The sequence below is a fragment of the Mus pahari genome, chromosome 8 (genome assembly GCF_900095145.1).
Source record: "Mus pahari chromosome 8, PAHARI_EIJ_v1.1, whole genome shotgun sequence".
NCBI classification, from domain to species: Eukaryota; Metazoa; Chordata; class Mammalia; order Rodentia; family Muridae; genus Mus; species Mus pahari.
Window position 1 is genome coordinate 43,185,833 of NC_034597.1, and position 14,979 is coordinate 43,200,811.

At 49.7% G+C, this 14,979-nt stretch overlaps 1 protein-coding gene across 5 annotated transcripts in view; it reads left to right on the plus strand.

The window, feature by feature from the left end:
- The window catches only part of Arhgef40 (Rho guanine nucleotide exchange factor 40), a 20,435-nt gene extending 5,739 nt beyond the window's left edge, over positions 1-14,696 (plus strand). For 2 of the 5 annotated variants that reach the window (XM_029541966.1, XM_029541967.1), the window contains exons 5-25: positions 605-731; positions 1,288-1,384; positions 1,500-1,580; positions 1,707-1,823; positions 3,649-3,744; positions 3,838-3,953; positions 4,276-4,402; positions 5,402-5,524; positions 5,602-5,745; positions 6,224-6,834; positions 6,960-7,194; positions 7,500-7,586; positions 9,236-9,451; positions 10,269-10,439; positions 11,331-11,508; positions 12,721-12,825; positions 13,050-13,193; positions 13,687-13,817; positions 13,954-13,974; positions 14,064-14,110; positions 14,237-14,696. In XM_029541966.1, coding sequence (XP_029397826.1) covers positions 605-731; positions 1,288-1,384; positions 1,500-1,580; positions 1,707-1,823; positions 3,649-3,744; positions 3,838-3,953; positions 4,276-4,402; positions 5,402-5,524; positions 5,602-5,745; positions 6,224-6,834; positions 6,960-7,194; positions 7,500-7,586; positions 9,236-9,451; positions 10,269-10,439; positions 11,331-11,508; positions 12,721-12,825; positions 13,050-13,193; positions 13,687-13,817; positions 13,954-13,974; positions 14,064-14,105 — 2,969 coding nt within the window. In that variant the 3' untranslated portion in view covers positions 14,106-14,110; positions 14,237-14,696. The remainder of the gene's footprint in view (positions 1-604; positions 732-1,287; positions 1,385-1,499; positions 1,581-1,706; positions 1,824-3,648; positions 3,745-3,837; positions 3,954-4,275; positions 4,403-5,401; positions 5,525-5,601; positions 5,746-6,223; positions 6,835-6,959; positions 7,195-7,499; positions 7,587-9,235; positions 9,452-10,268; positions 10,440-11,330; positions 11,509-12,720; positions 12,826-13,049; positions 13,194-13,686; positions 13,818-13,953; positions 13,975-14,063; positions 14,111-14,236) is intronic. The other 3 variants (XM_029541970.1, XM_029541968.1, XM_029541969.1) reach the window with 3 other exon arrangements.
- The last annotated feature ends 283 nt before the right edge of the window (positions 14,697-14,979 follow it).

The window sequence follows — 14,979 nt, forward strand, 5'->3', positions numbered from 1 at the left end:
GCCTCAGTCGGCAAAGTGCCCACTTTTCGAGCAGGAGGACTGAGCTCGGATCCCTAGCATCCATGTAAGAGCTGGCATAGCGTGGATGTGTAACCCCATCCATGGAAAGAAAGGGAAGGTTGAGATGTCTTGTACTCTGTGGCCGACCAGTCTAGCTGAACCAGAGCTTCTCCAGGTCCAGTGAGAGACCATGTCTTAAAAAAAAAAAAAAAAAAAAAAAAAAGGTGGTAGCCCAGCACTAGGAGGGGTTGTGTGGGGGGAGTGAACAGCTTTAATCCCAACACTCAGGAAGTAGAGGCAGGCAGATCTCTGAGTTTGAGACCAGCATAGTCTACAGAGTGAGTTCCAGGACAGCCAGGGCTACACAGTAAAATCCTGTCTCTCAGAAAAAAAAAGGGGGGGGTGGGGTGGGGGGTGATGGAGAAAGACACCTCAGATTGACCTCTGGCCTCCATATATGTGTATACATGTGCACACAGGCACAAACAAGGACATGTTTGGGAAAGTGAGGCAATTGAAGTGGACTTGAGAGGGAGGGAAGGTGGAAGGGGGGTAGTCAAAGATTGACCCCAGCCAGGACAGCCTGGCCACTTTCTGTTTTCAGGAGGGGTAGATCAGACTGGGCGAGCTCTACTGACGATCACACCTCCACCTCCGTGCCTTCCTGAGGAGTCCTCACCCTCCCAAGAGACACTGAGCACTGCTCTCCGTTACCTCCACTCACTGCTTAGGTAAGCACTGTAGACTTCAGTACCCTGGGCATTAGTGTGCAGGGTCAGGGAGGACCTGCCTCCCTTCACAAGACACCGGCCTGCTATTTCAGCCCTCAGATTTTCAAGCCATTGACCTTGAACTTTCAATTCTGACATTTAGGGTATCTTTCATGATCTTCAAAGTCAACCCTCAACCCTGCTGACTCTCTCTGTACTTTATGACAGCACCAAGGTTACCAGTGCACAGATCTGTTCATCCCACAAACGCTTTGTGTACACTGAGTACCTATTGACAAATGCTTCAGCCTTGAATGTATACCATTATAGCATATAGAGTTCTAGTCCTCTGACCCGATAGCCATGTCAACATAGGCTCTCGATGGTTAGGTTGCCTACTAGGCACGTGACCCAGACATTGACCGTTTGTGCATTGCTCCCCAAATATAGTAATCCTAACTTGGGAAGACTATTAGCACTAAGCCAGAAAATCTGTACTCTTCTTTGTTCTCTCTTTGTTGTCTTCCCAATACGCGCGCGCACACACACACACCTTTGGCTATCCTTGCCTCCACAGGCCTGATCTGCAGTTACTGGGGCTGGCCATCCTCCTTGACCTTCGCAAGGCACCCCCACTGCCTCCAGCACTTCTTCCTGCCTTGAGTCAGCTTCAGGTAATCAATTACTTGAGACAGGCTTGTCCCCTTAGAGCCTCGCTTTTCCCCAGTGGCAGCCATTCCAGGTCATTCAATTGTCCAAAGTGTAGGGATATTCTTCTTTTCCCCTTAGGACTCAGGCGAGCCTCCGCTCATTCAGCGGCTGGTGATCCTCATTCATGAAGACCCTCCAGCGGAACTCTGTGGATTTCAGGTTGGCTGTCTCCCACGTAGTTCCCCATTAGTACTGGAGAGGGGGAGGGAAGGCTTGTTGATCTCCCAGATTGGTCTGAATCACCAGGGGCCCGTGCAGAAAACTCCTGTTCTCGTATGTCTACAGGGAGCTGAGTTGCTGTCAGAGAAGGACCTGAAAAGAGTGGCCAAGCCAGAGGAGCTACAGTGGGACTTAGGAGGTCACAGGGACCTCTCCCCCAACCACTGGGCAGAGATACATCAGGTAAACTCCTTCAGGACCTAGGATCCAGGGAGCTGGAAAAGACCCAGCTAAGGGCAGTCCAGGAGAAAAGATGGAGACAAACATAACTCTGGGGTTGGGAAAGATGCAGTCCATTCAGTTCAGAAAATAGTTCTGACTCATGAACTGTGAACCGTAGAGAGGATGGGAGGGAGTTGTTAAATTCTTTTTTTTTTTTTTTTTCCATTTATTTTATGTGTATGCATGTTTTTCTGCACGTATGTATGTATTTTTGTCTGTTGCTCTGGAAATCAGAAGAGGGCAACAGATCCCCTGGAACTACAGAAGATTGTAAGTCAACAACATGTGGGGCTGGCAACTGAACCCCAGTCCTCTTCAAAAGCAGCAGTGCTCTACCCGCTCCCTTCTTCTTTTCAGACAGAGTTTCTCTGTGTAGACCTGGCTGTCTCCTAGAACTAGCCCTGTATAGCAGGCAGACCTCAAACTCACAAAGATATACCTGCGTCTGCCTCCTGCGCGCTGCAATTAAAGTTGTGTGCTTCCATCACCCAGTAACAACAAGGGCTCTTAACCTGTGAAACATCTTTCCAGCTACCACCCAAATTTTTAAAATCTTTTTAAACTTTTTTAAAGATTTAGTTTATTTTTAAGCATGCATATACATACATACATACATACATACATACATACATACATACGTACATACATACGTACATACATAGATGTGTCTGTGTATCTATGTGAGTAAATGCTATGTGTGTGGGTGTGTCCTTGGAGGCCAGAGGCATCAGAACCCCTGAACCTGGAGTTACAGGCAGTTGTGAGCTACTTGTGAGTGCTGGGAATCAAATGTGGGTACTCTGGTGAAGCAATGCGTGCTCTTAAGCACTGAGCCATCTCTCCAACTCCCTGCCCCCCAAGAATGTCAAATTCTTAACTTGACATTAAGTAATGTATGCTTGCTAGTGAGAGATACTAAGATATCATAAAACAAGTGGAGGTGTTTGTGATAGTTACATGGGTTTCTAGAAAGTTCTGAGAATAGAGAAATTGGTTCCATGTGGCCTGGCAAATCACTTTCCCTCACTTCTGGAGATGGTGCCCCTTTCTGTACCTGCTTCCTACACCAGTATCCACAAAGTGCAAGATCTTTTACCATCAAATGATGTACCAGTTGTGCGTGGTCTCTGGGTAGCCTCAATTGGTTACCTTCATGCTCCTATGAAGTGTTGTGAGTTTCTCAGAGAGAAGAAGCAACACAATCACAGGTGAATGCAAACAGGGTTTCTTGGCATGGCTGTGTATCAGAGGGAAGACAGATTAAGGGGAGGTGAGACTTAAAGACCGGAGGGAAGACAGGCAAAAGAAACTCACCCACTAAGCTGTACCGCCACAGCCATGCTTGGTGCCAGGCCAATATCATTTCCTTAAATTTTATAAAATCTGCTTTTATTCTAACTTCATTATTGAGTAAAATGAGTTTTAGAGTTTGTAAGCTTACTCAATATTATATACCTTGAAAGCAACAAAGTCGGCAACTGAACCCAGCATTATATCCAGAAAAGTCTTCAGGACTCCCATCTCCATCCTGTGACTGGCTGGCTGGCTGGCTTACTTGCTTGCTTCCATTTTCTTTCTTCTTTATTTGTTTGTTTTTAAAACAGGGTCTTTCTTTATAGCCCTGGCTGTTCTGGACCTCATTTTGTAGACCAGGCTAGCATCAAATTCAGAGATCCACCTGCCTCTGCCTTCTGACTTCTGGGATTAAAGACCTGTGCCACCACACCAATCTTATTTCTTATCCTAAACCCGATCCCTTAACTCTATCTCTGTATGTGGTTTTCAGGAAGTGGCAAGGCTGTGCACCTTGTGCCAAGGCGTGTTGACCTCTGTACGGCAGGCCATTGAGGAGCTAGAGGGAACAGCAGAACCCAAAGAAGAGGTATGAAGTGACATGGAATAATGGCAGATGTGAAAAGGATGGGACTGGGGTAGGCACTCTCTAGTGGAACTCAAAATGTTTCGTTGTCCCAAGGAGGCTGTGGGAATGCCTGAGCCCCTGCAAAAGGTGCTGGCAGATCCTCGGCTGACGGCGCTACAGAGGAACGGAGGAGCCATCCTGATGCGCCTGCGCTCCACCCATAGCAGCAAGTAAGAGAGGCAAGTGGGAGGGAGACAGCAGAGAGGCGTCTTAAACCTTAAGCGACAGATAATCCTTACTCTACGTTTATCCGGACAAGATGTGGTGCCTTTACACTCATAACCTCCACAACATCCCCGTGTGCTAGTTATGATTAGAAATGAGGACATGGAGGATGAGAGACGATAAATATCTCAGCCAGGCTACTTCAGCAAGGGAAGTTACAGTACAAGTCTGATTCCAGTGCCACAACACCTCTGACGTTTGCATTCCTGAGGGTACAAAGGTAAAACTGACCAGGGCAGAGACTCAATGTCGCCTCTCTTGCCCCAGGCTAGAAGGCCCAGGCCCAGCTGAGCTATACCAGGAGGTAGATGAGGCCATTCACCAACTTGTGCGGCTGTCCAACCTACGAGTGCAGCAGCAGGAACAACGGCAGCGCCTGCGCCAAGTCCGGCAGGTGAGGAGACCCCCATTACCCTTGCTCAGCCTGGGAGCCTAGCCTCTGCTTATTAGCATCTCTATTAATACTAAGCGTGGACCGTATCCTTCCAGCTTCTCTCCTCCCTCTCCCAGACCAAGAAGGGTCATCCCAAAGTCGGTGCTAAAGGGGAGCCAGGGCTTTGTGTTCTGCAGCAGCTACCTCTCAGCTTCTGCTGTTCGGGGGGGGGGGGCTGTTTCTATTGATTAGCTGTCTCCACCCATTTAAAAACGTATTTTAGGAACAGAATTTGGAGTTTAAAGTGCTTAGCTTTGAGATCTAGCTCTGCCAGGCATGAGATGCTGCTGCTGAGTAGCCCATTCGTACACAGTTAGTGCAGCACACAGGTGGGCAGGATGAGAAGCGAATTCAGCACAGAACTCGGAAGTGGCTCTCGTGGGCACCGGCCTTGAGGAACGTACTGAGGCTTCTCATTCTCCAACTGTTCCACCTCAGCTTCCAGACTTGCTTCTGAGGAAAAAAATTAGTCAAACATTTCAGACCAAGTAGGAGGTTCCATCTAGCTCTCCGTATGAACCCACACACACACACTCAGACCACCTCCTGGGCTGTCCCTTCAGGCTGAGTGTCTAGGTCTCCTGCCCGCTACTCAGCAGGACTCAAAAGCTGTGCAGTTCCTCTTGGTCCTCTATCCGTGTAACTCGCACCCTCCTGCCTTTCATTCATATCAGTTTATCTGCCTCCTCATCTTGGCCTTGCCCTGGCTCACTAACCTGTGTCTCCTGCCAGCTCTGCTCCATACGGCACTTTACCAAAGATGACGTACCCACTCTCTCATTTAATCCTGTGGGAGCACTTATCATTCATTGTTATCATTCCCACAGTACCAGTGAGACAAAGATGACTGAGGGTCTGTGCATTGGGGTCAAGGCAGCTGATGGGGTGATGGTGGCCCTAGCCTGGCCACCCCACAGACACCCCCATCCCCACCTCATAGACTTCTTCTGCCCTCCTCAGGTGTTGCAGTGGCTGTCTGGCCCAGGGGAAGAGCAGCTGGCAAGCTTCGCCATGCCTGGGAACTCACTGTCAGTCTTGCAAGAGACAGAACTTCGATTCAGGGCTTTTAGCACAGAGGTGCAGGTAAGGACGGAGAGGAGATGGGGGTGGAGGTGTCACTGGGGAAAAACTCAAGTCTGAACACAGACCCCTATCTCCAGGAGCGCCTAGTCCAAGCCCGGGAAGCTTTGGCACTGGAGGAGGACATTACCTCCCAGAAAGTTCTAGATATCTTTGAACAACGGCTGGAGCAGGTTGAGAGTGGCCTCCACCGGGCCCTCCGGCTACAGCGCTTCTTCCAGCAGGTGAGGACAGCACCCTTCTGAGATGATTTTTCTCTCGACCTGGAGTGTCTGGTCAGGCTGTTGTTAACAGTGGTACCTTAGGACTGGAGAGATGGTTAAGACCACTGGCTGCTCTTCCAGAAGTCCTGAGTTCAATTCCCAACAACCACATGGTGGCTCACCAACCATCTATAATAAGATCTAGTGCCCTCTTCTGGGCTTCGGGCATATGTGCAGGCAGAACACTGTATTTATAAAAATAAATCTTTTTTTAAAAAACAACAAAAAGTTAGCATGCCCAGGCTGAATGACCTAAGCCCTCAGAAAGGTCCTCTGTACACATTACACATCTACACACATCTGCTGTGAAAGTTAGTGAAGCGCTATGTGAAAAGGCTTAGTTATGCTCCCCGGGAATCCATTGGGAATGGTGTATGTGATTGGGAGTGGGTGTGTCCTCACCTTTTCTCTCTAGCTCCAACCTGTTCGACTTTTGTAGGCACACGAATGGGTAGATGAGGGCTCTGCTCGGCTGGCAGGAGCTGGGCCTGGTCGTGAAGCTCTGCTGGCAGCCCTAGCCCTGCGGAGGGCCCCAGAGCCCAGTGCAGGCACCTTCCAAGAGATGCGAGCCCTGGCCCTGGACTTGGGCAGCCCCGCAGCCCTTCGAGAGTGGGGCCGATGTCGGGCACGCTGCCAGGAACTGGAAAGAAGGATTCAGCAGCAGCTGGGAGAGGAGGCCAGTCCTAGAAGCCACCGACGACGTCGGGCAGACAGTGCCAGCAGCGCAGGGGCCCAGCACGGAGCCCATAGCCCTTCACCCAGCCTCAGTTCCCTGCTGCTTCCCAGCAGCCCTGGGCCACGGGCAGCCCCATCACATTGCTCTCTGACCCCATGTGGGGAGGATTATGAGGAAGAAGGACTTGAGCTAACCCCAGAAACAGATGGAAGACCCCCAAGGGCTGTGCTAATCCGAGGACTGGAGGTCACCAGTACTGAAGTGGTAGACAGGACATGTTCACCCCGAGAACATGTACTATTGGGCCGGGCTGGAGGGCAAGATGGACCCTGGGGAATAGGTACCCCTCGAATGGAACGCAAACGAAGCATCAGGTGAGAGAGTTCAGACCAATTGTGTCTAATAAGCAAGCAGAAAGGACAATATTCTGTTGGGGGGGGGGGTAGTGACTCCTTCCCATGCCAGAGTGACACCTCTGCTACTCTGGTTTTACCCACAGCGCCCAGCAGCGTCTAGTGTCTGAACTGATTGCCTGTGAGCAGGAGTACGTAACCACTCTGAACGAGCCAGTGCCGCCGCCTGGGCCTGAGCTAACGCCTGAGCTTCGATGCGCCTGGGCTGCAGCCCTGAGTGTCCGAGAGAGGCTTCGCAGCTTCCACGGGACACACTTTCTACAAGAGCTTCATGGCTGCGCCGCCCACCCTCTGCGCATCGGGGCCTGCTTCCTTCGCCATGTGAGCAGTCCACCACTTCCAAGTCTTCTCCCTTCCCATGTTCTGCCCTATCCATGCTGCCGCCCCCTACCCTCTCCCACTTGAGAAGTCCCGGGGGCCCTGTACCTCACCTTGGTACTTGTGTCCCTTGTCCTCAAGTGTTGTGTGGATGTCACTGTCTCTTCAAAGAGACTGTCTCTTCTCTTTCTAATCCTTGGCAGGTGGAGTGCTTTCTTCTTATCCCTCCTTGGTTAGTGGGGATGGGCGAAGGCATTTAGATCTCTCACCAGCCAGGGTCACTCACTATCTCTTCCTTACCGGCACAGGGGGACCAGTTCAACCTCTATGCACAGTTTGTGAAGCACAGGCATAAACTGGAGAGTGGTCTGGCTGCGTTCACCCCCTCGGTCAAGGTAAACTTTCCTTCAACTCGTAGGAAAGTGGGTTGACAGGATGGCTTAGTACGTAAGGACACTGCGACCAAGACCAACAACAATCGAGTCCCATCCCAGAAACAACTCGCTAAAATGAGAGAACTGACTCCTGCCAGTTAGTTGTCTCCTGACTCACTGCACACACACACACACACACACACACACACACACACACACACACACACGTGCACACACATGCATGCATAGACATGTGCACACATACACTCAAGCACACACACACAAAATAAGTTAGAAGGAGAAAATGTTTTTAGGAGAAAGGACCAGAAAGACCTAAAAACTCACCCCACCTTGAACTCTCAGGGAAAACAATCTTTCATGGATGTACCCAGGAACATTCTCCAGGAATCTCCAATAACCTCCCAGAGTGCTGTCTGGGAGCCACGAGGGTCTCCTAGCATTGCACCGAGAGACAGAAGAGGCTGAGCTCTTACCCAGATCCCCACTGGAAGGAATCTGCGCAAAACTCTTGATTCCTCTGGCCTCTGTTTTTTGCTTTGTTTTGTTGAGTTTTTGGTTGGTTGGTTGGTTGGTTGGTTGGTTGGTTGGTTGGTTGGTTGGCGTGCTTGCTTGCTTTGTTTTAAGATTTGTTTTCATTTTATGTGTGTGACTATTCGCCTGCAGGTATGTATGTGTGTTGTGACTGAGTCTAGTGCACAAGGAGGCCAGAGGATATCAGATCACCTGAAACTGGAGTTACAGATACTTGTGAGCCACTGTGTGGGTGCTGGGAACTGAACCGGGTCCTCTGCAAGAGCAGTAAGTCCTCTTAACTGCTGAGCCATCTCTTCAGCCCCTAGGCCTGCTTGTGTCTACAGGTGATAAGCAAGGACAGTATGCACTGTGTCCAGCTGGGAGCATAAGGGGCAGAGGATTCCATATGAAAGGATGTGAAAATGACTGTAAAAGCCAGAGGGCTGGCATTGCTATGAGCTGGGTTCTCCTCCAGCACAGGACAGCTGCCAAGTCATGTGTGGGAAGTCACAGGACAATTCACAGGAGTTGGTTCTCTTTCCACCACCTGGGTCCCAGAGATGGAACTTGATTTCCAAGCTTGGTGGCAAGTTCCTTTAGGTTCTGAGCTATCTCACTTACCTCTACTTTTTTTCTCTTTTCTCAAAAAAGAAAAGGAAAAGGAAAGAGAAAAAAAAACTTTTTTTAAGCAAATTTTTATTATTGGAGCATGTGTATACACATGTGCACACACACACACACACACACACACACATACATACATATATATGCCTATGCACACACATGTACATATATATGCCTATGCACACACACATTTTATATATATGTGTGTATATATATATATATATATATATATATATATATATACACACACACACACACACACACATATATGCATATGCACTATGGTGTCCATGTGGAGATCAATTCTTTCCGAAATGTGGATCCTGGGAATGAACTCAGGTTGTCAGGCTTACTAGCAAGCACCTGTACCCACTGAGTCTTTCTTCACCTTTAAAAGTATTTGGTCCTCTGTTTCCCGAAGCCTGTACCTAGCCGCTCACATTCTTGTCCGTAGCATTGGCTCCTGCCCGTCCTAACCCCTCTTCTCATCCCCTGCTATGGTTTCACCCTAGGGTTGCATGGAGGGCAGCCCTTGCTTGCCCCGGGCCCTGCAGCAGCCACTGGAGCAGCTGGCTCGGTATGGACAACTCCTGGAGGAGCTCCTGAGGGAAGCCGGGCCTGAGCTCAGCTCGGAACGCCAGGCCCTCAGGGCCGCTGTACAGTTGCTCCAGGAACAAGAGGCCCGAGGCAGAGATCTGCTCGCTGTGGAAGCTGTTCGAGGCTGTGAGGTAAGGTTCTGGGCTCCACTTCTGCTTGCACAAACTGTGTAACTCTGTAGCATTGGAAAGTGTAGGCTGGTGACCATAGCACCAGAGCCGAGGTCCATGGCCCTAGGCTCTGTCTAGCCCTTTGTTGCCTCATCTATAAATAACAAGTTCTGTCCAACATCTTCTGCTCTCCCTCCATCTGCAAGCGTTCTTCTGTTCCATCCAATTCTTCTCATTCACTGTCTGCTCTCCTTCTCTAGCCTACCATATTTTCCTCGGTCTCATCTCTTTCCAGATTTCAAATCTAGAGCTCCCTCTAGATCAGCAGTTCTCAATCTGTGGGTCTTGACCCTTTGGAGGGTCAAAAGACCCTTTCAAAGGGGTCACCTAAGACCATCAGAAAACACAGAGATTTACATTATGATGTCTATAACTATAGCAAAATTACAGATAGGAAGAAACAAAAATAATTTTATTGTTGGGGGTGTGGGGAGCGGTCACCACAACATAAGGAACTGTGTTAAAGGGTAGGAGCGGTAGAAGGTTGAGAACCACTGCTCTAGATGGACCTTCCATGTTCTTGGCTGGTTCTCTTTCTGCATCTGCAGTATGCACAGACTCCCCCATGGCAGGCTGGGTACCAACTCTGCAGTGCATCTCTTTATCTTTGTACTGCTAGACGTGTGTGCGTGAGAGACAATGGATGGGGTCCAGAGACCCATCCTGATTTCCTGACCATGCCAACAGTCAGTCCATTAGACCCCTTTCCCTCCAAGTCTCTTATGTCCCATAATGTCACACAAAGACCTCCTAGACTGGCCTTTCCTTCTCTCTCCAGATAGATCTAAAGGAACAGGGACAGCTTTTGCATCGGGACCCTTTCACTGTCATCTGTGGCCGGAAAAAGTGCCTCCGACACGTCTTTCTCTTTGAGGACCTGCTCTTATTCAGCAAGTTCAAGGGTTCTGAAGGAGGATCCGAGACCTTCGTTTACAAGCAGGCTTTCAAGGTATACCACGTGGAGTGTGTGTGTGGGGGGGGGGGTACTGAGCCATGTTCTTCCTGAGAACTTAGAATGCTCTATAAGTTCAACCTCAAACCAGATTCAGAATCTTCATCACCTAACATAGGTTTCCTCTTTTAGTCATCGCTTTTAGGGTGTTAGAAGGTGAAAGGAATCCCTGTTGTTGTTGGACCCCTTTGGGTTCTTCATGCAGAAGACTAAGGAGGCATTTTTAAATAGAATGGAAAAACACCTTCCCACTAAGAACACACATGTCTGCTGGGTGGCAGTGGTGGTGCACGCCTTTAATCCCAGCACTTGGGAGGCAGATCTGAGTCTGAGGCCAGCCTGGTCTAGAGAGTTCCAGGACAGCCAGGGATATATATATATATATATATATATATATATATATATATATATATATATAATCTTTTGAGTTGGTCCCTGCTATATGAGGAAAAAGGACAACACACCTCTTAATTTCACTGAACTAAATAGAACTCAAGAGGCGGGTGCTGATTCAGGCAGCCAAATATAAACATCCATAGCAACCCAGGGTCCTGGATCAGGCCAGATGGAATGATAAAAGGTTCTCAACGGCCCTTGTATTCATTCTACCTCTTAAGTGATAGGACAGAGACAAAGGTCTGTGTTTGGAACAGCATAGACATGCTAATACTACACTCTGGAGAACGTTGTCTCCCGTCTCTGAGTGAGCCTTCCCTTCCCTTCTGCATATTAGGCCTGCTAAGCAGTGCAGCGTGCCTGGTACCCAACAGATGTTGAGCAAATGTGTACTGAATATTGACCAAGCTAAACATAGCACTTGCCAGTGCAGTGCCACCTAATGAGGGACACCTCCATCCTCACAACCCAGTCTCTTCTGCCCTTCCTCAGACCGCTGACATGGGGCTGACAGAAAACATCGGGGACAGTGGACTCTGTTTCGAGCTATGGTTTCGTCGACGGCGTGCAAGAGAAGCATACACGTTGCAGGCTACTTCACCAGAGACCAAACTCAAGTGGACAAGCTCTATTGCCCAGCTGCTGTGGAGACAGGCGGCCCACAACAAGGGTAACGGGCAGGCCACGGGGATGGTCTGCTTGGAATCAGAGTTACAGGAGACGTTTTCCTGGAGAGTGTGGAGACGGCTTGGGAAACTGTATAGGAGGTAGAAAAGACGCCTTAAGAAAAGATTCAGCCAGGTGGCGGTAATCCAGACACTCGGGAGGCAGAGGCAGGTGAACCTCTGCATTCTGTGCCAGCCTGGTCTACAGAATGAGTTCCAGGACAGTCTGAGCTACACAAAGAAACTCTGTCTTTAAAACCCAAAGAGAGAGGGGGCAGATTCAAAGTTTGGTTTAAAAGATATTGCTAAGACAGACATTAGCTATGAGGAAAGAGAAAGCTAGAAATTTCCAAGGAACAAGAGATGCAGAACTGCACAGTGGACTGGGCCTAAGAACTGCTCTTCTTGCTTACTGTGTGACCTGGACTAATTAGCTTTTCTTTGTTGTTGGTCAGGACTGGGTTTCAATTTGGGTTTTTTGTTGTTGTTGTGATTCTCTGAATCATTCTATTCATCTGAAAAATGCATAGTACTTTCATCAGCTTAAAGTGATAAGAAGGACCGAGCAGGTTGAGACGCATGGATGCACTTTATAAAAAAAGGACGTGCAAGAACACAACTGCTCTTACTGTCCATGTTAAAGGGAAGCAGAGTGTTACATTCAAAGTCGGGGGCCAGGAAGAAGGCTCACTGGGTAAAAGTACTTGTCAAGCAAGTGTGAAGACCTGTGTTCAAATCCCCAGAGCCCACATAAAAGTCAGTGCTGCAAATGTAGTGACAGGGACATCTGAAATCTCATCCTTCTGACAGAGTCGGGCGGCTACGACAGGGGTGGCCTCCAGAAGCTTGCTAGACAGCCAGTCTGGCGTGCACACCAAAATGACTGCGAGGGTCGGCCATGAAACTATGTGGAAAGTGAGGATCAACCAACATCCAGTGGGTCCTATAAACACACACACACACACACACACACACACACACACACTCAGGTGGCTAGGAGGCCAAATGAGCAGGATGAAACATAGGCGAGAGCAGATGTATGTCTAAAAGAGGTGAAAGGTTACCATCACAGTCCATGCCTTGATAGCCAAGGGGAGACAGCAAAAGAAAGAAGCGAGGTGTGGTGAGAGTTGGGAAAGAGACCCCGAGGGTGAAGAGAGTTGTACTAACAGTGAGGCAGAGGAGCCAAGAGAAATAACAGGCTCTCTGTTCTCTAGAACTCCGAGTGCAGCAGATGGTTTCCATGGGCATTGGGAATAAACCTTTCCTGGACATTAAAGCCCTTGGGGAACGGACACTGAGTGCCCTGCTCACTGGAAGAGGTGAGGTCCAGGGTGCTGGGGGTGTGTGGGGTGGGTGTTCCCAGAACTCAGACCTTGATACAAAAACAATGGGGAGATGTCAGGCAGGATACTGAGGTGCTGAATGGGCATCTCTTCCCAAAAATGTGGGATTCCCTGGGAAGCCCTCTGTGAGCTGTTCCATGGAGCCAGGAGGATTTTTCCACACCAGCACCCCACCACCCCAACTCCCCCACTCTCTGCAGCCGCCCGCACCCGGGCCTCCGTAGCCGTGTCATCCTTTGAACATGCTGGCCCGTCCCTTCCCGGCCTCTCACCGGGAGCCTGCTCCCTGCCTGCCCGCGTCGAGGAGGAGGCCTGGGATCTGGACGTCAAGCAGATTTCCCTGGGTGAGGCACCTCTCAAGGGGTGGCCCCCAAACGCTGGGTCACGGTGATGTTCAGGCTGCCTATTGCTGAGCGATTCCTTTTTCTAGCCAAGTAGCCCGGTTGCCATGACAACTACATACAGCTTCCCCGTTGCTAAAAGAGCTTTCCATCTGGTTGCTAGGGAGATGCTTACAGCAGCCTTTTGCTAAGAAGCACTTCTTCTGTACCTTTCTCTCTAGCGCTCCTTGAGTTTCTATGGAAACTGCCTCAGCTTCCTGTTGTAGCCTCCTGGTTCACCGTGGCAATTTAGTTTCCTGTCGCTTCTTCCCTGGTTGCTCTAATGATGCTGCTGACAATTTCCTGCCTCTTGGTAGGGGGGTTCTCTTGCAACTGGATTGCTATGGTGACTCACAGCTTCCTGTTGCTATGGAGCTTTTTCTTCTTTGCCAGAGGAGCTTGGTTAAGGTAATATGGAAGGGTTTTATACCTATTCTCACCCTAGCTTCCCCTCCAGCCTCAGAAACACTTGACTCTTCTGGAGATGTGTCCCCAGGACCACGAAACAGCCCCAGCCTGCAGCCCCCCAACCCTGGGAGCAGTACTCCCGCTCTGACCAGTGGAGGGATCTTAGGGCTCTCCCGGCAGGTGAGTCCCTGGGAACAGGTGGTCTCTGTTTGGATGGGCGTTTTCTGATCATTTGAGTAGAGGAAGCAGATATTAAACTCGCAGCTGATGCTCAGATTGGATTTGTTATCCAGTCTGCCTTTCTCCTCTCCCCTAGGCCTGGCTGAGAGGCATCAAGGTCAGAGATCAAAAAGAATCTTGAGGAGCGGGGAGAGACACATACAATAGAGACCGTATCTAAACACACTGCAATTTCTGTGTCCTCAGAGTCATTCCCGAGCCCTGAGTGACCCCACCACGCCTCTGTGAGCTAGGTGAGTCAACACCCTTTTTTCCCACGTCCCCTATTCTAAGGACCTTCCTTCCTGACCTCGGGTGCTTGGAAGCCAGCCTCTTCTTGCCTCTCCCAACCCATGTCCCTCTTCTCTCCTGGCTTCCAGAGAAGATCCAGATCTGCAGCCCCTTCTCCCTTCTGGGATGCCAATGGGACATAATGGAGGACCTAAGCTCTCAGTTCCCTCCCTCTGCTTCCTGGACAAAGAGGTGGGCAGGGACCATAGCTTCTGCTGCCACCGCTGTCTAGCTCTCCCCTGCTTGGTGCCTTTCGCTGCAGGAACCAGAGTGGCCCTGTTCAATTGCCTTTATGCTCCAAGGGCAGGGAAATGTCCCTCTTGCTGTGCTACTGCACCCCGGGACACTGCTCTGCTGACACCCACTACTCTTCTCATCCCAACTCTCCCAGAAGATCCATCTCTGCCAGGTCGAATGGAATTCCATGCTGGGGTATCATGAGAAATATGTTGTAAGCCACTGAAGGAGACGGGGTGGGCACTGCAGACTTTATATGTAATTACTGTTATTATACTATTGTTACATTAAATATATTTACTCTCACTGTGACTCTGAGGAGCTAGGGCAGGCCTCTGGATTAAGGTGGTTGAAATGACTTCATTAATTCCCTATAACCACTAAGTAGGACTCAGAAGATAAAACCAAGGCCAGAAAGCAGCTGTTCCTTCCTCCCCTTGCTGGCCCAACACTGACGGCCTGTGAGTGTGGGAGAATGCCTCCCCTCAGGCTCTGGGAAGCGCAATGAACTCTGAAGTCCCTCCTCCATTCTGCACCCACTTCTTGAGGCCGAGATGGTCGGATGGATCCAGCACAATGCAGCACTTATCTATGA